The sequence below is a fragment of the Sciurus vulgaris genome, assembly GCF_902686455.1.
Source record: "Sciurus vulgaris genome assembly, chromosome: 5".
In the NCBI taxonomy this organism is placed as follows: Eukaryota; Metazoa; Chordata; class Mammalia; order Rodentia; family Sciuridae; genus Sciurus; species Sciurus vulgaris.
The window spans coordinates 70040995-70063535 of record NC_136465.1 but is presented as its reverse complement, the minus strand read 5'-3'; the positions used below and the strand labels follow the sequence as shown (position 1 = coordinate 70063535).

Genomic DNA, 22541 nt, shown 5'->3' with positions numbered 1-22541 from the left:
GCATGGTGGTGGCTGAAACTATTGCTACTTGAACTGGTGGAGACAGTATAGTTGGAGGAAGCAGTTCTTCCCACAGGATAATTTTCCCCAAGCTGAGACTGGAGAGAAGAGTAAGAACCTCGGGGCATGTCTGGAGAGCAATTAGTTTTCTGGTTGCCCTGGAATGCAGAGTTCTTTGACAGGGAAGTGAAAGTGATCCTCTGCCAGTACTTGGGAACAGACTGGATGCAGGGCAAGGCAAATGCCCTAGATGTTACCTGGGTTTCTGGTGTGCCTAGTCAGGAGGTTCATAGTGTTTTTGATGAGAGCAAGGAATTCAGGAGAAAACCGGGGAGCAAACTGATGCAGTTGACTTTTGACAGGAGGGGTTGGGGTCCCCATGGTACAGCCAGGTAGGAATGTCTAGTAGCCAAGGACATCTGGATCTCTGATCTGGGTTGGACATCTGGATTTGGGAGCCATTATACTTCCCTGTGTGTAAGATGGGGATGATAATATCTACATGAAAGCCTTAGTGTGAGGATCAGAGAGATAACATGTGTAAGGCTGGCACAAACTAAGTACTGATACGGGCAAGTAAGGATGATGATGATGACCATGATGAGTAGAAGCTGGTGGCTGAGGGAGGACCTGAGAAGACAGACTGAAGAGAACCCCTTCAATATGCTCAATTTGTCCTTCCTTAATAACTAGGAAAAAACTTCCCTTTATTTGCTTGGAGGCCAGTGATCTATACATCTCAATAATTCTTTCTTGAGGGTCTGTGTTCTGGGGAAATGGTTCCTCCTCTCAATGGTGACTCCAGCTTCAGGAAGAGCAAAATAACTAGCTAGTTGCAGCTGGCACCTGCAACTCTGTATTGGCAGTCTCTGTGCTCAGTGATCCTTGTTGAGTGAGACCTAGGGAAAGGCTTGGCATAAGACAGAGGGATTTGAATTAGACTGTGACCTCACAACTGACCAGTCACCCCCTTAAATCAACGTGGCCTCTTCCAACCTCCAGATAGCAACAAATTAAATCAGAGGGAGTACTCCAGCAGTAGGATCTCTTAAGAATCGATATAGAAATAACTTGTAGAGGGATTGCTACTGGTCGAAAGCTGTTAAAACCATTTCTCTGTACTGCAAACAAGGGTAGTGGGGTGGAGCAGACTGGCTTGGGAAGTATTCACCCAACCCAGCACTCTGCACAGCCTCTGTGGGAGCCAGGGAGCCTGGATGGAGACTGAGTAGAGGATACTTGCAATTTGTGAGAAGTGAGAGCCCCGATCCATGTGACAAGGCAGTTTTGGCCCCAGTAGAGGAAAGGAGAACAGTCAGGATTGCTGCCACCACTGAGTGCTGAAGTTGGGGGGAGGAATGGTGACATGTTGCCTGTGATTAGAAGCCTAGAGGGACTGTCCCCTTCATTGTGGCTGCAGTCTGCATGGGGCCTGTCTTGGAGGGAAACTGCCTGGATATCTAGTGGCATAGAGGGATGATTTCTGGATCATGGCAGCAGCCTGTAGAAGGCCATAGTGAAAAGTGGCTTGAGTACCCCAGAAGCTTAAAGGGAAGGGCCTGGATCATTACCATAGCCAAAGGAAGGTCATTCAAAGCAGAAGTTCCCTGGGTCCAAGGAAGCAGAGAGTGATGGCTTCTAGCTTGACTGGGCTCCTGGCCTGACCCATGGTGGCAACTGGTGAGTGTTAGGGCACTGTTTGGGACACTGATTGGACCCTATCTCAGTCAGTCAGTAGAGGAAATCAGCACCCACTGTTTACAATCTGGGGCAGTGGAAGCTGGAACCCAGGTGAACCAGTTGAATATCTTTACTCAGTACTAAGGGCAGTACCCCAGTGAGCTATGTTGGCCAAGAGGAATGTATCTACACCACAGATCACCTGTGTAGAATCCACAACTGCAGGACCTGTGCTTGTAGACAGCCATTAGGCTGTACCACAAAAAGGATCCTATAGAAGGGAATGGGTACACAGTGACCCACAGTAATCAGGACAGCTTAGAGCTCTGCATCCTGAACTACTTCACACAATAGAAATAACCAGCTGCACCCTCTGAGCAGCCATCCACAGGCCCCTGAGCTGATAAACCAGAACTAGCTGCTGAGAGGTTCATAGCAACTAAGGGAGTGGTCCCTGTGCCCCAGCACCTCTGGAGGGATCCAAAGTCAAACAATGACAAGGTGTCTTATAAATGTGCCAAATCCTAATGTAATACATATCAAAATTTAAAAAAGAACTTTCTTAACCTTGGCATGGTTAACTAAAAATAACTCTAAATGTCAACTTTAATCATATACATTACTCTTTATCTAGATTAATAGTTGTTACCTTAATAACCAACATTGTACCTTCAATCCATCTGAATGTGTTTCTTCTAATGCTTTAAAGCATTAATTGAAATTATTTTCTTTTTGTCTTCCTAGCTCTACTTTATACTTGCTCCTTTTACCCACTATTCTCCCTCTCTCTCCTTTTTTACCTGGACATGTATTATTCTATATTGTCTTTTTCTTTTTATCTCTCATTTATCAAATCTTTCTTCTTTCTCTGTGAGCCCCCATATAATATAGCAATTTTACTATACTTAATAATCTATTCCAAAACTTTATTACAAGTTTATACCTGGATTAGAGAAATGTGGAGAACAATATGAACAACTTTCTCACTTTTTATGAGGCTGAATATTATGTGTCTTGGCTTTGAAGTGATTGTAGTAAATAGGGTTCCGTGGCTCTTTCAAAGTGATGCTGATATTGGGATCAACAGAGGCCACATATTGAGTTAAAGTATCAATACCCAACTCAGGTCTCTTAAGAGAAAAAAAGCTCACAAAAGAGTCCCTTGCTTAAAAGAGGAAGTGATAACCATCCCAATAGATGGGCAAGAAATATGAAAAAGCAAGGGAAAAAAACCATCCCAAACAGCCCATAACACTTTAACAACTGACTCCATTGATATCACAGTGGAGAAATGTCAGAGAAAGAATTTACAAAGTTCACAGTTAAATTGTTCAGTGAGCTAAAGCATGTAAGGGATAAAATTAGAAAATACAGAATGTGAAAGATCACTTCAATAGAGATTCTGAAACAGACCCAAATGTAAAATTCAGTGGAAAGCATCACTAATAGATTAGACCATTTTCAAAATAGTTTTTCAAGTCTTGGAGACAAAGCATATAATCTTGAAAATAAGCTTGACCACAAAGAAAAGATGTTAAGAGAACCATGACCAGAATATTTAAGAAATCTGGAATAGCATCAAGAGATCAAACTGAAGAATCATCAGGGTAGATCAACTAAAGGGATGCATAATCTGTTTCAATGAAATATTATAAAATTTTCTAAATCTTAGGAATAAAATGGAAATTCAAATACAAGCAGCATATAGAAATCCAAATAGAATCAGAATAGATCTACTCCAAGACACATTATAGTGAAAATGCCTAATATACAGAGTACAGATAGAATTTTAAAAGCTGCAAGAGAAGAAAACTGGTCACATTTAAAAGTGAAGTAATTCAGATTTCTAAAGATTTCTCAACCCAGCCCTAAAAATCAGGAGGGCTTGGAATAATATATATTCAGCTGTGAAAGAAAACAGGTGCTAACCAAGATTACTATACCCAATAAAATTATCCTTCATAATTGAAGATGAAATAAAAACCCTTCATAGAAACTAAAAGAATTCATAATTGCAGAGCCTGTAGTACAAAACCTACTCCATGAAATATTTCATGAAGAATGAAAAATTAAAATGAAGACCAGTATAGGAATGAATTACACTAGAAGAATAGTCACAAATCTGAATTAAACATTAGAAGTAAATCAAAATGGCAGAAAGTAAAAATCATCTCTTTAAAATAACATTGAATGTAAATAGCATAAACTCTAATTAAAAGACATAGATTGGCAGATTGGATTAAAAAACAAGATCCAACAAGAGACTCATTGACAAACACTGAAGGTGAAACATGGGAAAAGATACCATGCAAATGGTAGCCAAAAGGAAGCAGGGATCGCTACTCTGTCATCAGACAAAGTGGACTTCAAGCCAAAATTAATCAGAAGAGACAAGGTCACTTCATACTGGTTACAGGAATCATCCAACAATAAGATATAATGATTGTAAATATTTATGCCTCAAACAGTAGTGCATCTACATACATACAACAAGCCCTTCAACACACTTCTCACTACTAGCTAGATTATCCAGACATAAACTAAGATTCTTAAGAACTAAAAAAATACTATTAATCGAATTGACATATAAGACATCTATAAAATATTTCATCCATCAATGACTAAATTTATTTTTAACAGGGCATGAAACATTCTCTAAAATAGACCAGAAGCAAATCTTAGCAAATACAGAAAAGTAGAGATAATTCTTTGCATCCTATCAGATCATAATGGAATGAAATTGAAAATCAATGACAAGATAAAAAAACAGAAACCACTCTAACCATAAGAGGTTAAATAATTCACTTTTGAATGATGAATGGATAGCAGAAGATATCAGGAGAGAAATTTAAAAAATGAGAATAGTTATACAATGTATTAAAATCTCTAGGACACTGTGGAGGCAGTTCTAAGTGGAAAGTTCATAGCATTGAGTTCATACATTAAAAAGAATAGAAAGATGCCAAATAATCTAACATTACACCTCAAGACACTAGAAAAAGAAGAAAAAACAAACACCCAAATTAGTAGAAGACAGGAAATAATTAAAATTAGAGATGAAATCAATAAAACTGAGAATAAAAACACAAAAATTGGTTTTTTGAAAGGATAAAGAATATTGATAAACACTCAAACTAATCAACAAAATTAGACATAAAAAAGGAAATATTATTGCAGATACCACTGAAATCCAAAGGATCATCAGAAATAATTTTGAAATTTTGACTCCAGAAAGCTAGAAAATTTTGAAGATCTGGATGAATTTCATGACCTACCCAAATTGAACTGTGAGAATACAGAAAACATATAGGACCTCAATTTATACTACAGAGCTGTAGTGACAAAAAGAGCATGGTACTGGAAACAAAACAGACATGAAAACCAATGAAATAGAATAGGGGACACAGAGGCAAACCCACATAAGTAGTTATCTGATACTAGACAAAGGTACCAAAACCATATATTGGAGAAAAGATAACTTTTTCAATAGATGGTGCTGGGAAAACCGAATATTCATATGCAGAAGAATGACATTTGACCTCTACACAAAATTCAACTCAAAGTAGATCAAAGACCTGAAAATTAAACTAGTAACTCCACAATTGCTGGAAGAAATTGTAGGCCCAAATTAAAAAGCTTCTGCACAGCAAAGGAAACAATGAAGAGAGAGCCTATGGAATGGGAGATCTCCATTACCTGCTCCTCAGATAGGGCATTAATATCAAGAATATTTAAAGAAATAAAAGAACACCAAAAAACTCCCAAATAAACCAGTTAATAAATGAAGAAAAGAACTAAACAACACTTCTCAAAAAAAGAAACACAAATGGTCAACAAATATATGAAAGAAATGTTCAATATCTCTAGCAATTAGAAATGCAAATTAAAACTACATTGAGATTTTACTTCAGGGTATTACAAAGAATACAAATGCTATTAAGTGTTGGTGAGTACATGGGGAGAAAGGTACACTCATACATTGTTGGTGAGAATTCAGTGCAACAACTCTGGAAATCAGTATGGAGATTCCTTAAAAACTAGGAATGGAACCACTATATAACCTAGCTATCCCACTCCTTGGTATATATCCAAAATATCTAAAATCAGCACACAGTGTTTGTAACACTGATGTGCAGCCACATCAGTGTTTATAACAGCACAATTCACAATAGCTAAGCTTGGAACCAATGGAGTACTACTCAGAAATGAAGAATGACATTATGGCATTTATTGGTAAATGGATGGAACTGAAGACTATCATACTCAGTGAAATAAGCCAAACCCCAAAAGTCAAAGGTAGAATGTTTTCTCTGATATTCAGAAACTAGTCCAAAATAGGGGGAAAGAAGGTAAAGGAAATAGAAGATAAATGGAGTAGATGAAAAGGACTGAGGGGGAGGAAGGAGAGGGTTTAAGGGAGAGCAGTGGAATGGATCTGACCTAACTTTCCTGTTTATGTATATGAATGTACCACAGTGAATCTCATCATCACATACATCCATAATATGCTAATAAAAAACTGTAAGTGAGTAGGAGAAAGATCAGTAGAATAGAGAAAGGGAACAGGGGGATGGGGGAGAAGAGAGAAAGGGCAACTTCTGGGGACTGAATTAGAGCAAATTATATTCCATGTTTTTATAATTTTGTCAAGATGAATCATAATGTTATATATGACTAAAAAGAACCAATAAAAATGACCCCTCCAAAGACTGTCCCTGGCTGAGCATGGTGGCATACCCTGTAATCCAAGAGACTCAGGAGGCTGAGGGAGAAGGATAACAAGTTCAAGGCCAACCTCAGCAACATAAGGAGACTCTCAGCAATTTAGTTAGACCCTGTCTCAAAACTGGGGATATAGTTCAGTGGTAAAGCACTCCAAGATTCAATCCCCAATAAATAAATATATACATATATACAGTTGCTGGCAGATACTAAAGAATTCCAAGTCTTTTCTTCATATTTCTGGTTGCCACTTACATGGTCAGTTCCCAGATAAATGCTTTCAGCCACAACATTTTCTCTTATTTGTCCTACCACTCTGTTGCATACAACATCCAGAATTCACTCCCTCCTCTCTTCCCTATTCCAGATGGGCCTCCTTTTCCCTCTGCCCATTTTGATTAGAGTGACTGCTATTTTTTTATTCTCCTACACTGGCCTGGAATTCTCTGAAAGCATTTTAAGGCTTCCCACTTCCATTTTTCTCTAATTAGCCACTAATCCTGTTGATAATGTACCTTGGGTTTGTACTTCCCCTCTACTCCCACCTCAGACCAATGCTTCTCTGACTTCCTAGTGCATAAAGTTTCCTCTGTTTTACAGTGTAGAACTTGATAATCCTCAAATTTTGTTAGCCAGTGACTCTAGTCGCTTTTTTTTTTTTTTTTTTTGTAGCAGGGATTAAATCCAGGGGTGCTTACCATTTAGCTACATCCTCAACCCTTTTTTGTATATTTAGAGACAGAGTCTCACTGTATTCTTTAGGGCCTTGCTAAATTGCTGAGGCTGACTTTGAACTTGTGATTCTCCTGGCTTGGCTTCTTGAGCTGCTGGGATTACAGGTGTGCACCACCACGCATGGCTTTAGTTGCTTTTTAAATTACTTCTTGCTATAGTGTTTGGCTCTTCACCTGGATTTTGAACAATATAAGTCCAAAGGACCACATTTCCCTTTTATCTCCTTTCTTTTTCTTTCCTGTCCCTTCCTTTCTGTCTAAATATCTGGTTCTGGAGAAGCACATTAGAGGTGCTCAGCACATGGTAAATTGTGGTGTGGGCTTGGGACTGTCCCTGCTTCAGGGCATTGCTGTGGCGCTTAGCATCGTGTCCTTGGAACATCTGAAGATAACTCTGGACCAGCTGGAGGAATATGGTACTATTCTCGTGGACCAAGACACATCATCCATCCTCAAATTGATGAAGGTGATGACATTCCCATGGGCTCTGCCAGCATCCCCCATCACCAGTCTCCCCACTTCTACCAGGCCTGTGACTCAACTATAAAGTGTCCTCTCTCATTGTATTAAACCTTAGGGCAATTTCATCATCCATGTCTTTTCCCTTGCTCTCTTATGGCTATGCTTCAGGATCTGCTATCACCACTCATCCCCACCATCACCAAGTTGACCCTTCTATAGCTCCATCTACCCTTTGGGGCTCTCTGCACAATCTTTTCCTCTCTGGGCCTCAATTTCCTCATGAAAAAAGAGGACAAGGTGAAGAGAAGGCAAGTTTCCCTTTTCCCCTACAGGAATATCAGCAAAAAGAGTGGGGGCTGGTCTGTAGCACTATCTACTTAAGTTATAGCAAGATTATGTCAGAGAGCAAGGGAGCCATCTTCCGTCATTTGAACACCATCTTTACTTTGGTCCTACAGCACTACCACAACTGCATTGTGGAAAAGGTACTTTCTGATTTCTTTCTTTCACCCACATCCTATCCCTCCCTTACTTCTCTCTCCCCTCTAAGGAACCTTTGCTTGGCTTACAGTGTAATTTAGTGGGTGGGGCGCTTATTGCTGTTTCTTTTCCATTTCAATCCTTTTTTATTCCTTTATCCTGCCACTCAGAAACTACTGGCTGGAGGAGAGTGCAGTCATTTTAGGACTGTTGAAAAGTTTCTCCTTCCCCACTGACATGCTGTGTGGCATGGTTATGGGCTTCTCATTGCCCTTTCCTTTGAAGGGAAAAGCAATGCCTAAATTCCCTAACACGTTCAAGGAAAGAAACATTTAGTGGTGTCAAAGGGTGTCTGGACAAACTTACTAACTTTGTTGTTTGTCCAGAGCATGTGTCCCTAGGGTAGAGAGGACAAACTCTTCCCATTCCCTGTCCATCTACCATCCAACTGGACAACCTAATATTGAAGACAATATTCAGTGGAAAGACAATCCCTTGAGAGATAAGAATACTACACTATTGAATTTAAGAGTTTCATGAAGAAGAGTTGCTTCAGGGGACTGGTGAGAGGGATGGCCCTTTCCCTCTAAGGGTGCATAGTCTTTGCCTCTTCTCAGCTGCCCTCAAGAGAACATGCATGGACTCATTGTAGAGAGGCTATGGAAGGCTTAGTTCATCATCCCCAGATTGTAGGTGGGTTTCCCTGGGCCAAGGACTATTCCTATCCTTGTGGGGAGTGGTCTGTGAGCCCGCTGCCTTGTTCAGGATAACAGTATGAAGCTGGATTTCTTGAATGCTCTGTCTCATATGACAATCATCCTGAGCAACCTGCCCATCACCTTACGTTTTGAGATTTCCCCAAAACCAGAAATCATAGCCTTCATGGTGGTAAGTAGCACTCAAAAAGGATGGAGGTAGAAGGGGAGACGAGGGTGTATGGGTTCACTGGAAATCATTGGAAGGCTCCTTGTTTAGACCTGTAGGATAGTAGTCTAGTTACTTTCTCCTACTTTCACCTTACCTTTCTGTCCTCCAGGTGGGAGTGAGTACTGTGGGGAGGTTGGGAGTTAGAGAGAGGTGCTGTCCCTCAGAGTCCGGTTATTGGAAATCCCTGAGGATTCTAGGTCCAACCCTCTTGTGAGTATGGCCCAGGATGGAGGAGGAAGAGAATGGTAAAAAAAAGCATTCATGATACTTTTGGTCTCTGTGGGTGGGGGTGGTTGTCACAGGAGCTAATCAGGGAGGAGCCAATGGATTGTGTCTCCAGCTCCATTAGGCAGATGGCCATGAACATCATCACTGACTTCAGGTAACAGTGTGCTATCCATTCTTTATTTCTTGATTTCTTGATTATTTCTTGATTTGATTTCAACTATTCACCTCTCCCCACCTCTCTCATTTTCTGCGTTGGTTTCCAGTATAGGGGTCCCCAGGCAGTAGTAGACAATGTAATTTTCTTTTGCTGAGATTATCTTGGGAGGGATTTTCTGAGCATCTGGCAGAGATTGCCTATTCCTCTTCTGTAGGTACTTGCTGTCACTTCTGCTGTAGACTTCCTTCTGCTTTCTGGGCTGGCCCTGACTAAACAGTTCCAGGTCTACTCCTAACCATTGATAGTCCCTCAGAACATCTGGGGGACAGAAAAGTGATGTTATCCCAAAACATCAGGTGCCCTTGCCTCCAACAGGTGTGCTTGCTGTCTTTGCTTTACTTTCCACTTCCTGGTCCTCTTCACCTTATCATTTCTTCCCTTTTACTCTTCTGATTACTTCTTCTTCTGGTATCTTTGTTTCCTTCTCCTGCCCATCCCTGTCTCTACCATCTCTCTCTGTACTATTTTATATTCTCTCCTTTAGCTGTCATGCCAGACAACTCACTGGTTACATCTTTTCTTCATCCTGGATCTTAGGAATTTCAAGCCCTGCTTAGAACCAGAAATCACAGTAGAGGTGCTTCAAACATGCTTCAAGAGTGTGTTCTGCCTACCATCCTCCAATACGATGTGGAAAGAAGCATCCAGTCCCCAGGAGGGCCAGGCCATTGTGGTAATTAGCTCTTTGTTCTTTCTTTTTTATTTTCAAGAGAGTGAGAGTATAGACTTTGGCATTTTATGAAAAGATCTGCCTTTAATAAAATGAAATTACTAAAAAGAAGACCTCTTATGAAGAAGAGACTAGAGGTCAGGCAGTCTGAACTCTACCCATGAAATTTACTTCCTCTTTTGGGGCACTCATTACTCACCTTTAATACTCTGATCCAAAGGTGGTTACTTGCTTGTTCCTTCCCTTTATAACTGTCATATGCGTGCAACCAGGTAGGAAGTTTCACACATGATTTACTAAAAGCCCTTAGCTAAATAAGTTCCTGGGAATCTCAGTAATAAAAGATCTGAGTTCATTTCCTACAGGGCCTTTGAAGAAGGAGGAAAAGGTTCATTGTTTAAATTTGCATTTTTAGGTTTCACTCCTAGGAACTCTGTTGTATTCTTTGATTGTTCTTTCATCTTGACTGGTTATTCTTATTTTATTGATGTCAGAGTCTCTTGAATTTTGGAGTGATAATAAGAATTTTTCTTTTTCTTTTTTTTTTCAGTGCTGAGAATGGTACCCAGGGCTTCACACATGCTAGGCAAGCACTCTCCCACTGAGCTACACCCCCAGTAGATTTTTTTTTGGATACCAGGGATTAAGCCCATGGGCACCTTACCCCTGGGCCGCATCCCAGTCCTTTATAATATTTTATTTAGGGGCAGGGTCTTGCTGAGTTGCTTAGGGCCTTGCTAAGTTGCTGAGGCTGGCTTAGAACTCAAAATCCTCCTGCCTCAGCCTCCCAAGCCACTGATATTACAGGCATAAACCACTGCACCTGACTAATAAGAATTGTTTTGAAAGAAAGTTTTCCTGAATTATTGTGGTTTCTTTTAGGATTAGTTGGTCTGTTTGTTTATTTGAGCCTTTTAAAAAAAAAAAAAACAACTCCCTCTGCCTCTCTTATATGGCCCCAGAGACCAAAACCCATGATTTCTTCCTTGTTTTTTTCAAGGAAGAGAATATCTGGAGAATATCTTTAGGTAACTTCTAAAATTAAACAGTGCATGAGAGTTAACATTAATGAGCCTTTACACATCTGAAAATGATATTCATTCTGTTCTCAGCCTGATCTCAGGGATTAGGCTATATTATCAGAGAACTTCCAGCCTACAAAGACAAATTGCACACTAGGCAGATATGTGCTCTTGTGAACATGACAGAGGAGTTATCCAAATTACAGGAAGTGGCACTTGGAAATGTGGGTAAACTTATAGGGCAGAACTGAGCAAGTAAAGCTTTCTGAGGGAGAAGAGTGTCAACTGGAAGTTAGAAGAGAGGAGCTGATAGCTCAGCAATGTTCTGAGTCCCTTTTCCCTCCTCAGGAGCTATACAAGGAGACCCTGCAGTCTCTTCGAAGGGTAATGGAAGCACTCATCACTGAGAAGCCCACTCAGATCCAGGTCTGCTTGGAGGTCAGTAGGAAGGAACCCTTGAACATTGATGTATTTGTTCCTATAGCTACCTTACAATGTACCTTAACTGGTTTCAAAGGGCTAAAAATCCAAAATCAAGGTGCTGGCAAGGTTGGCTTTTACTGGAAGTGCCAATACAGAATCTATTTCATGGCTATCTCCTGGCTTCTGGGTTTCCTGGGATCCTAGGTATCCCTTGACTTTGTACATATATCTTTCCAATCTCTTCCTCCATCTTTCCTTCACATGGCAAGTTCTCTCTCTCTCTCTCTCTCTCTCTCTCTCTCTCTCTCTCTGTGTATGTTTGTGTCTGTGATGTGTGTTCTCTTAATAAGGACAGCAGTCGTTGGATTAGGTAGGGCCTCACTTCAACTTGATCACATCTGCAAAGACCCTGTGTCCAGACAAGGTCACAATATGAGGTCTAGGTGGACATGAATTTTTTCAAGTCATTTGAGTTGGGAACAGAACTCTCGGGGGCAGTATAAAAGGTAGAACCAAGAAGGAAGGTGCAGAGTGTTGAGGGAAGGCAGGAATCAGGGCTACGGTCCAAATGATGTTAATCTTCCCCGTGGAGGAGAAACTTCCTTTTTCCTCTTCACCCACTGCCAGGACCACCTTCTCTGCTTCTTCATATAAAGGTTAGAAGTATGGGCTTTGAACTTTATATGCTGAAGTTCCAGATTCTGATTCTGTTGTTAGATATGTGGCCTTGGGGAAAGTTATTTAATTTCTCTTGGCCTCTGTTTTCTCTTGGAAAATGAGATGACAAACATACAAGTCATTTTGGTAATCAAGCAAGATAATGTTTATAAAATGCTTGGCTCTACAGTAATGTAACCACGTCAATGTTTATAGCACCTCAATTCACAATAGCTACATTGTGGAACCAACCTAGATGCCCTTCAACAGATGAATGGATAAAGAAACTGTGGTATATATATATACACAATGGAATATTATTCAACCATAAAGAATAATAATATTATGGCATTTGCAGATAAGTGGATGGAAATGGAGAATATCATGCTAAGTGAAATAAGCCAAGCCCCAAAAAACCAAAGGCCAAATTTTCCCTGATAAGTGGATGATGAAACATAATGGGGGTGGGGGAGTAGGGGGTAAGAGAAGAATGGAGGAAGAGGAACTTTAGATTATGTGGAGGGAAATGAGAGGGGGGAGGGAATGGGGGTATGAAAGATGGTGGAATGAGACAGACATCATTACGCTGTGTACATGTATGATTACATGAATGGTATGAATCAACGGTGTGCACAACCATAGGAACGAAAAGTTGTACCCCATTTGTGTACAATGAATCAAAATGCAGTCTGTAAAAATAAAAAAGCAAAATAAAAAATATATAAAAATACTTGGCTCAAAGGAGTAAAGTGAAAATTCAAGTAATTTGTCCAGTTTTCCTTTGGATTGTCTTTTTGTGATTGATATGGCTTATTTGATGTTAATGTTAATGTGATACTTTGGCCTTCTTTTGAATATTTTATTCCCCATTATCCCATGAGGTTTGAGTTCTTTTTCTAAAGTGTTTTCTTAGTTATAGATGGGCACAGTACCTTTATTTTATTATTTTATTTTTTTATTGTTATGTGGTACTGAGTATTGAACCCAGTGCCTCACACATGCTAGGTAAGCACTCTACCACTGAGCCACAACCCCGATTTAAGTTCTTTTTGTTGTCAGAATATAGAACACTGAGGGATATTGTCACAATATTTTGTTAAAAGTTATTTGAGGTAATTATTCATCTGTGTTTATAGAGCCAAATTGACAGAATTTTGATTTATTTGTATTAAACTTCAGGGTTTCTTTTTCATTTAATTGAATATTTTGATTATATAAACATTTACATAATAAATTATGTAATTTAAAGATTTACATAATTAAAAGATTTACATAATTTACAAATGAAGTTTTATTTGGAATAGTCTTGCTCCCATACCTGTCCTTTTACCTCATTCCCACTCACTCTGTAGAGATGACCATTTTCATTAGCTTCTGATTTTTTTTTTATTGTAAAAAGGAGCAAGTGTGTGATTGTGGTACATGTTTTTTTCTTTTCCGGTGTTGGGGATCGAACCCAGAACCTTGTGCACACAAAGTATAGACTCTACCACTGAGCAGTATCCCCAGCCCTATGGTACATTCTTATTTTCATTTTTCTCACATGGTAGGTAGTGCATTCTGTCTAGTTCTCTGCATCTTGCTCTTGTTTCACTTATCCACATCAGTTCACAGATTATTTTTTAAATTCTTAAATATACTTTTTAAATAATACATAGTGATTGTACATATTTATGCATTTATGAAATGCATATGTGGCATTTCAGTATGTGCATACTTGTATAGTGATCAGATCAGGGCAACACAACCATCATATCACCTCAGACACTTATCATTTCTTTATGTTGGGAGCACCTTATTTTTAATGATTACATAAAATTTGTAAATATACTATGGTTCATTCAGTCAGGTGGACATTACACTGTTTCCACTCTTCTGTCTGTTAGTTTTCTTTTTAAATTTTTTTTTTATTCATTGTATACAAATGGAGTACAACTTTTCATTTTTCTGGTTGTACACAAGAAATGGCCAAAAATATCATCTGGAGTTCTTGCATTCTCCTAGAGGTTACATCTTATATGGCATCAGTACCCTATCAAAACTAGGGAATTGGTATTGGGGCAATATCTTTAGACAACAGAACTTATTCAGCTCTGCACTAATTTTTGCGTGTGTCCCATGCAGTCTGTAGAAATGTGTAGCCACCACTATCGCCATGATGTAGAATTGTTCCCATCACTAAGATTGTGCATTCCTTTAACTTGTGTTACAGAGCCTTCATCCATCCTCATGAATCTGATATTTGGCCTTTTAATGTTATCCCAGATTTCTTGAATATTCTGTTCATGGTCTCTTAACATCTTTTCTCTATGGTTGGCTTTATTTTTAAGATTATATACTTTGACTTTGAGGCCTGAAAATCTGTCTTCAAAGTGGTCTTATCTATTGGTGAAGCTTTCCATTGATTTTTTAAATTTGATTTATTGATTCCTTCATTTCGAGGATTTGTTTGATTCTTCTTTAGAATCTCTATCTCCTTATTGAAGTAATCTTTCACTTTTTGTGTTTTTTCTCTGATTTCACTTTTTACATCATCTTTTACCTCATAGATCAGTTTAACTGTGAGCTTTCTAAATTCCGTCTCTGACATTTCCTCCAATGCAGTATAAATGAAGTCTGTTGTTGAAGCATTTTGGGTTGTTTGGAATGATTTGTTTCCTTGCTTTTTCATTAATTTTATCAGTGTAGTTCTGACTTGTTTTAAGTGAAGGACTACCATGTGAACTTCTTTTTCTTAAGAACCTTAGGTTGGGTGGATATCTAGATAATGATATTTAATTCAGCTTGTGCCCTCTGCTGATCACAATATCAATTCCACTGAGGCCTATTTACTGTAATCACTTCTGAGCCAAGCCTCATAGTATTCAACCTTGTAAGAACAAAAACTTGTTAAAATTATTCTCTGGGGTTCCTGAAATTCAGATAGATACCTGTAATAAATTTTTTGGAACAGGTCAAAATTAGTAGTCAAATTTAGTAAACTTACTATAACCTTAAGTGAGTTCTAAAAGGAGGGAGGAAGGAAATTTGGGTAAATGGGAGAGGCATAAAGGACAGAAAGAAAGATCAGGGAGTGAAAGTGGGAGAAGTTATACAAGGGTAATTTATACTGATGTAGAAAGGAGAAAAACAGTAAATGGGTATTATTTAAGGTAGTAGCAGATAGTGCAAGAAGATGAGTCAGGGTAAGAGAAGCAGGTATAGACTAGAGCTAGGAAAACAAAGATAGGTAGATTGATGCTTTAAATCACTAGATGAAATACATTCAGATGAATTGGAGGTACAATGTTAGCTATTGGGATAATGATTATCATTCAAGTTAAGGAATTAATTATATGATCAAAGTTGACATTAGAGTTGTTTATAGTTTCAGAGGGTGCATTGTTGTGAGTTGGCTAATTCTAATGTTGCAGAAGTTCAGGATGCAGGCTCTAAAGTGCCCCTGTGTTTTCTGTACCTGTTCCCACGTGCCAGACTCTTTTCATGGCAGTGAAGATCCTAGTAGTTGTCTCTGTGTGTAGGAACACTAGTTGTGGATTTTCTGTAGGTGTTTTGTCATGCAGGCGTATCCCCCCTGCTGCCTCTACTCTCTGAGGTACTGTAGTGAAGGGTCTCTGGTGGTTCATTTGGACTCTAGTTTCCACTGCCCCAGGTTGTAAATGGTGGGCATTGATTGCCTCTGCTTAATAAGTCTGGTGCAAGGTCCCAAAAGTATCAAACAATGCCCTATCACTTGCTAGTTGTGATCACAGTTCAGGCTGTGCCCCTGTTTAGGCTGGTATCTGGCCCTTTCTGTGGCATAGCCTCTGGCAATTTCCCACTGGTCTATATGTCACTGGATATTCAGGTAGTTTCCCTCTGGTATGGGTGCTTCAATTCTGGAGACTGTCCCTAGTCTTCTCATGGTGCCAGTGCCAGTGGTTAGGGACTGGTGAATCAGTTTTACTCTGCTGAGTTGAGCAAACCCATGCAGAGGCTTTTTGCCCTTGCCTAGGTTGCAGAGGCTGAGTGGGATTGCTGCATTTCCCTTGGCCTGGTTCCCTCCAGCCCGATCCATTCCCTTTGTTTGCAGTGAGGGGGATGGAGAGGGGTGTTTCTGAGATTTATGACTAGTGGTCGTCCTTCTAGAAATTCTTGCTGACTGAATTTTTAAGAGGGCCCATTGCAGGGGGATTCCTCTGGTTTAATTTGGAGTTGTCTGGGTGTGGGAAGATGCCCTTGTGACTGAGGAGAGTGACTTGTTGGCTGTGGGCTCCACAAGATGTCTGTCCCCTGGCAGCTTTCTTTTTACAATTTGGTTTTAAGTTGTTTATGCTGTTTTATGGAACCTTCTGCACTTAAAATTTTGTCTATCTTTACGACAATTTTTGAGTGGGTGACCTTAAGAGAATGTCTGGTCTCCTGCCCACTTTCTCTCTTTGTTGCCCCTCTCCCACAGGACCAGGTTATGGCACCCTGAGTTTTGTTTTCTTTTCTGGTAACCTATCTTCCAGACTTTCCAGGTCTCAGGCTATGTAGTATCAAGTCTTAGATCATTTATTTTGTCACCCAACTCTCAATTCTGCTTTTATTTGCTGCCTCTTTTCTGTGTTATGGGGAGATCTGGCTCACTTCTGTCATCTTCCTAAATCTACAAAGGGGAGATTTCTAGAATCTAGATCAAGAAAAAATTGGGAGCTGGGAAAATGAAGACCTCTCGTTCCAGACTCACATATCGGTCTGCTTCTAGGGAAGAGAAATCTGCTTTCAGAAGTATGGCTCTGATACTTTGTGGAAACCAAACTCCAAGTTGCTTCTGGGATGTAGCTGATCAGACCTCTCTTTCCATTCTCTTCCCCTGTAGCTACTGAACACATGGCTGAATTCTCTGAAGGATAATGAGCGGGAACGGGCCATGTGGTGTGCTGCCCGTGTTCTTGGCTTCACTGCAAAAATGAATAATTTTGAAGTGAGTGGGCACCTGCCCTGGACCCTGGGCCCTGGTGCTCCCTCTGGTCACCCCTATCCTAAAATTGATCACACATATCATCTGACCTCATTCACCGAGACTTGCCTTCCATCTCCTGACTCCACATTGTATGTTCTATAGTGCATCCATCTTGTTTTCTCCTTTCTCCCTGTTCCCTCTCCTCACCAACATAACTCTGCTGTTTTTTTTCCCCCTCCATCAACTCGTTTCCATTCTACCTGGTTCACTCTGCATTGATCTCAACAAGCAGTCACTGAATGCTCACCTTGTGTTAGGCACCATGCCTAGGTATTCCGGCGGATACATAGACGACCAGGGCAGTAGTCTGTCCTCATGAATCTTACAGTCCACTGAAAGGGAGAGGTGCGAATAGAACAAACTGAAATAGAAGGTGATGATGGGTGTGCAAACCAAATGCGGTGGGGAAAAACTATCAAAACACAAATGATTGTGAGGGAAATCAGGGAGTTTTACCGAGCAGGAAGCATTTGAGCCAGGCATGAGAGATGAGTGGGATGTCAAGAGGCAACCGAGGGGAAGAGTCTAAGAGCATTCCAAAACTATGATCCTGTATAGCCTTATAGCCCCAAATCACCTGTTGATTCCATTCATGTCATTTATATGTGTGTTATACACACACAAACACACATATGTGTATGTGTGTATATATATATGTATACACATATATACACATATATATCTGTCTCATATTTTTCATATGTATTCTCATATATTTCTTGGGTTGCTGGGAATGGAACCCAGGACCTTGTCATGCTACGCAAACACTCTACCACTGAGCTACACCTTCTATTCATGTTCATCTCACCTAGTACCGCCTCTTATATCTCTGGCACATGGATCTTTTCCTCCTAGTCATTTTCCTGGGATAACCCAGCCTAAAAGAGTGGCTGAGTTAACTTGTGACTTTCAACTCTTCTCCCCAGGTGGAAATTCAGTTCATCTGGCTGGGGTCCCTGGTAAGGCTGCTGGCCATACGTTGTCAGGACCCAGTGGACAACATCTGCTTCTTGTCTGCTCAGGCTGTCTACAACCTCTACTGTATCCTCCAGCAGCAAAAGCGTATGGGGAGCCTTCTCTTCCCACTCCCTCTCCAGTCTCCCACTTAGGCCTAGCTATCCTCACAAGCTCTGTTACTGAAGAGAGAGAGAGAGAGAACCAAGAATTCACCAAATTCCTAACTGAAAAACCTGCTCCGATACCTGTAGATGTTTTGCCCCTCTTGGGACAAAGTAACTGCTTAGGAAACAGTTCTTTTCAATCAGTGTCTACCTGATTCTATGTTTGTCTGATGCAGGCAAAGTGGGAATTTCTTTGATCTTAGCTTTTAGCATTCCTAATCTTAATGACCATTCCTCTTTCCCTGTCCCATGGGACATGTATCTCTCAAAGATGACTGTTTAAGTCAGTGTTGGAGGTTAGACTGGGATTCCTGAAAGGTGGGAAAGGGGAGCTTAAGAAGTCTTCTCAGTATCTGAGGGGTGGAATTGGGTTCCTTTGTTTCAGAGATGACAAGGAAAAAACAAGGCTTGTGGGAGGAAGAGGACAAGAATGAGGTCTATAGTGCCAATGTGTTCTATAACAACACCTATAGAATTGCCAAGGTAAGCAGGGGAGCAGAGACAAATTGGAAGAGCTTATGGCTCTCATTTACATCATACTATAAACTTCTTGGGTGGGACTCTCATTCTATCTACTTTCTCAATTGTTGGATATGAATTTTTTCTTTGGGGGAAATTACCTATGCAGTGTAAGGCACAGATCTGGAAGCTACAACATGCTCTCCTTGGAGCATCATGGGTCCTAATCCTTCTTGATTGCTCATCTCCCAGAAGCATTATTTTGATGCTCTGTGAGCAATATGTTTGCAAACATCAAAGAGATGTGACTAATGATATGACCACAAGCCTCTCTCTGCCACTGCTTGGTCTCTGCAGCCTCTACTTCCAAGTCCCACATTGCACTGGAGTTCAGAGTTTTCCCCCTCACATCCCCAAAGACTCTGTTCCCAGTTTAAGTGTCCTCTAGGAGCTAGATAAATTAACACAGGCCAAGGACAAAAGTACATCTTGCTCCCAAGAGGGGTTCTCCCTTGTCCCATAACCAGGAAGGACCTAACAGGCAGGAGACCTGGGCATGGCCAGATTGATGTTCTTGTTGCAGGCATTTGCAGAGTACTTCACCCAGATCCAGCTTTCCAACCTGGTGCTGACGGCCATGTGTGACCTAACAGACAGCAAGTCCAAGGTGTCTCTGGCTGCAGCCCAGCTAATGAATGCAGTCATGAAAGAACGGGGCAGAGACATGCTAAAGGTAGTGTGGAGCTGTGGCAGGCTCCTGAAAACAGGAACCCTGGTTTCCTTCCTGACTCTGTTACTATCTAGCTAAAGGGCCTTGGGCAAGTCCCTTCTCCTTTTTTGGCCTGCTTCACTCATGTATGACTTATAGCCTTGGACTGGATTTCCCTGTGGTTCCTCTGAGCTCTGACATTTTGACTTGGGAGCATGCAACTGCCTCTTCTCTTGGGCAAGCAAGTTCTGGTTCCACAGTTAAAAACAAAGATGTATAAGGTATAGGCATATGGAGGACTCAATAGCCATAGTACAAAGAATCATTTGGGAGCATTCACCTTGGTTCCCTGTGGTAAAGGAACTTAGAGAGTGGACTGCAGACTAGCAAGTTTGTGGAATGATTCCGACATTTGAATTTTTTTAGGCTATCATGTACAAATGGGAAGGTTTTACATATAAATCTGTGTTTCCTTCTTCATTGAATACAACTTTAAAATGGGGACACATAGGGAAACTCTCTGAGTGGCCACTGTTCCTTTTATATGGGCTTTATAGGGATGCATGGACTATATGGAAAGGGCTTTCCAGAGACCAAATATTAGGAATCTGAGGGCTAGGGTAGAGCCTGTGGTATCCCCATCTCCAATGCCAACCATTGCTGTAACTTTGAGGGTCAAAAGCTGGGAGAGGAACCCTGAAGTATCCCCATGTGTTTTGCCTTTCTCCCGGAGGGTCTGGTCCCTCCTGAGTAACCAAGGAACTCCTGTGTGGGGTTTGGGCTGTGGACAGGCATCTGGCTTGGTACTTCTGAACTTCCTTCTGTGGCCCCTGCTGGTATGGCCCCTGACACCCCAGAACTCTGCCTCAAGAAGGGAGGCACTGGCAGGATTATAATGAGGGGCCCCTTGAATTTGGGGAAACAAATTGGTAGGGGACTAAGACTGAAAGGAAGCAGTTATGAAGACTTCCTGCTTTCCCTGCAGATTGAGGAGATTGTGGAGGGCATCCTTCAGCGGCTCAACTCTCAGCTGGAGCCCAGCACAAAGGAGGAAACCCTGCAGGCCATGTGCTCACTGGCAGGCAGCAATACCCACACCATGGTGCCCATGCTGCTCAACAAACCCCTGCCTTGGGATAGGTACCTCTCCACGGCCCAGGGGCATAGTCTTCAGCTCACCAGCTCCCCTCCCCATCCACCCCAAACACAGAACGAAAATTACTGCTCCAGGGTGCTTTCTGTCTCCCTCCTTTCTGTTTGATCCCAGTCAAGCCTCATCTTCATGTTCTCTGTCCTGTTCCTCTTGGGTCTCACTCCCTCTGGCCCCTGAGAATTGGCTCTTCATGGGCCTGAGAACAGACTAGTCCTAGGAACGTGAGCACCAGGGACTGTGACATAGCTTTCCCTGGGTCCTGCAGAATCCAGCTGGCCCTGTGGAGGACATTTGGCACCCAGCGAGAGACCACAATCAATGTCCTGCAGCTGCTCATGGGCATCCTAGAGAAGAACAACCCCAGAGAAGAACAAGAAGAGATGGCCTCCCAGCCTGTGGCAGTCAGTCCAAAGGAGGGGAGGGGGCCCTGGGCTTACTGTCCTAGGAACCTGTGGGCAGAGCTGATGACCCAGGGGCTTGTCCTGAGGGGCCAAGCAGGCTTTGGGGAGGAGCAAAGAGGAGAGTGTTAGTACTGGAATCTTGATGCCGAACATCAGATTAGCCCTTTAGCCTCCTTTTTGTACCTTTATACCAAGAACTGCAGAAAGGCAGGGGTCAGTCACATTTTATGGACAAGGAAATTGACATGCACGGTTAAGAAGCTTTTTTCGTACCCTGATTCTATCCTGGGATCATTTTACTAGAGGCCTAGTGAGGGAATGGGGAGTGAGAAACAGGAATTTGATTACAAATTAGGGTTGACAAAGTTTGTCCTAAATTATCTTCTGCTGAATGGATTACCTCTCATTTCTCCTTTATTCTGTTTCTCCATCCCTTTCTTTCTCTCTCCCTCCCTTCCTCTTTTTTTTTTCTATGAAGACATTGGGTGTTGGTTTGTTGCCCAGCCTTTCCATGAAATCCTGGTCTCAAGTAATCCTGCCTCAGCTTCCCAATTAACTGGGACTATAGGTGTGCCTTATCACCTTTCATTTTTAAAAAAATGTTTTAAGTTGTTGATGGATTTTTATTATTTATTTATTTATTTATTTATTTATTTATTTATTTATATGTGGTGCTGAGAATTGAACCCAGTGCCTCACACGTGCCAGGCAAGCGCTCTACCCCTTAGCCACAACCCCAGGCCCACCTTTCATTTTTTAATGTCAGATGAACAGAAGATAAAGCAGATTGCATATGTATTGTCCCCTCATTTCTATAGGGAGGAGGTGTTGGTTTTCAGACTGAATCACAGTGCTCTGTGCCCAAGGGATAGGGCAGGGTTGGGCTTGCAGCCTGGGCATTCCAAGTGAAGGGTTTGAGTGGTTGTGGTCCAGGATTTGTCATTTACCCCACCCAGGTAGCATGTGCTTTGTGTGAGATGCTCTCAGGAACCATATGCCAGGAGGCTGTTCAGGAGCTATACCCACGGCTGTTGCTGTCTGTGCTGTGCCACCTCTACTGGGTGATTGAGCAATGTACTCCCCAGAAGATGGTGGTTTACATCAAGGAGGGGAACCCAGGTGGCAAGAGCAAGCCCTTCGACCCCACTAGGTAAGCCTAATCTCCAAGTAATGGAGCACTGGAACTAATCAATTTCTGAGAACCCTGGATAGATATATGCTAATCCCCTTGAAATGGGAAGAACAGAGTAGTAGAGAGTGGAGTTAGACCATGGGTGTGGGTGCTGGAGCATGTACTCTTGTACTGATTCACACAGCAGTTCATGTCCGTGAACCAGTCACTGTGTATGAAGAGATTCAGTTTATATGGCAAGTGATGGGGCGAGACTATGTTATTTTCTTCATGTGAGTTGGGCCATTTCAGTCAGTCTGGTTAGCCTCTGTCTTGGCTTTGTCACCAGCTGTGTTTTCTTGTACCTCATCTGTGAAA

At 41.3% G+C, this 22541-nt stretch overlaps 1 protein-coding gene across 1 annotated transcript in view; it reads left to right on the top strand.

The window, feature by feature from the left end:
* The window catches only part of LOC306661359 (maestro heat-like repeat-containing protein family member 1), a 172649-nt gene that overhangs the window by 110522 nt on the left and 39586 nt on the right, over nt 1-22541 (top strand). Inside the window, exons 23-35 of the mRNA XM_079140303.1 lie at nt 7480-7602; nt 7931-8083; nt 8844-8966; nt 9308-9387; nt 9988-10123; nt 11491-11580; nt 17066-17170; nt 18136-18271; nt 18716-18813; nt 19373-19522; nt 20484-20638; nt 20917-21052; nt 22009-22202. Coding sequence (XP_078996429.1) covers nt 7480-7602; nt 7931-8083; nt 8844-8966; nt 9308-9387; nt 9988-10123; nt 11491-11580; nt 17066-17170; nt 18136-18271; nt 18716-18813; nt 19373-19522; nt 20484-20638; nt 20917-21052; nt 22009-22202 — 1679 coding nt within the window. The remainder of the gene's footprint in view (nt 1-7479; nt 7603-7930; nt 8084-8843; nt 8967-9307; nt 9388-9987; nt 10124-11490; nt 11581-17065; nt 17171-18135; nt 18272-18715; nt 18814-19372; nt 19523-20483; nt 20639-20916; nt 21053-22008; nt 22203-22541) is intronic.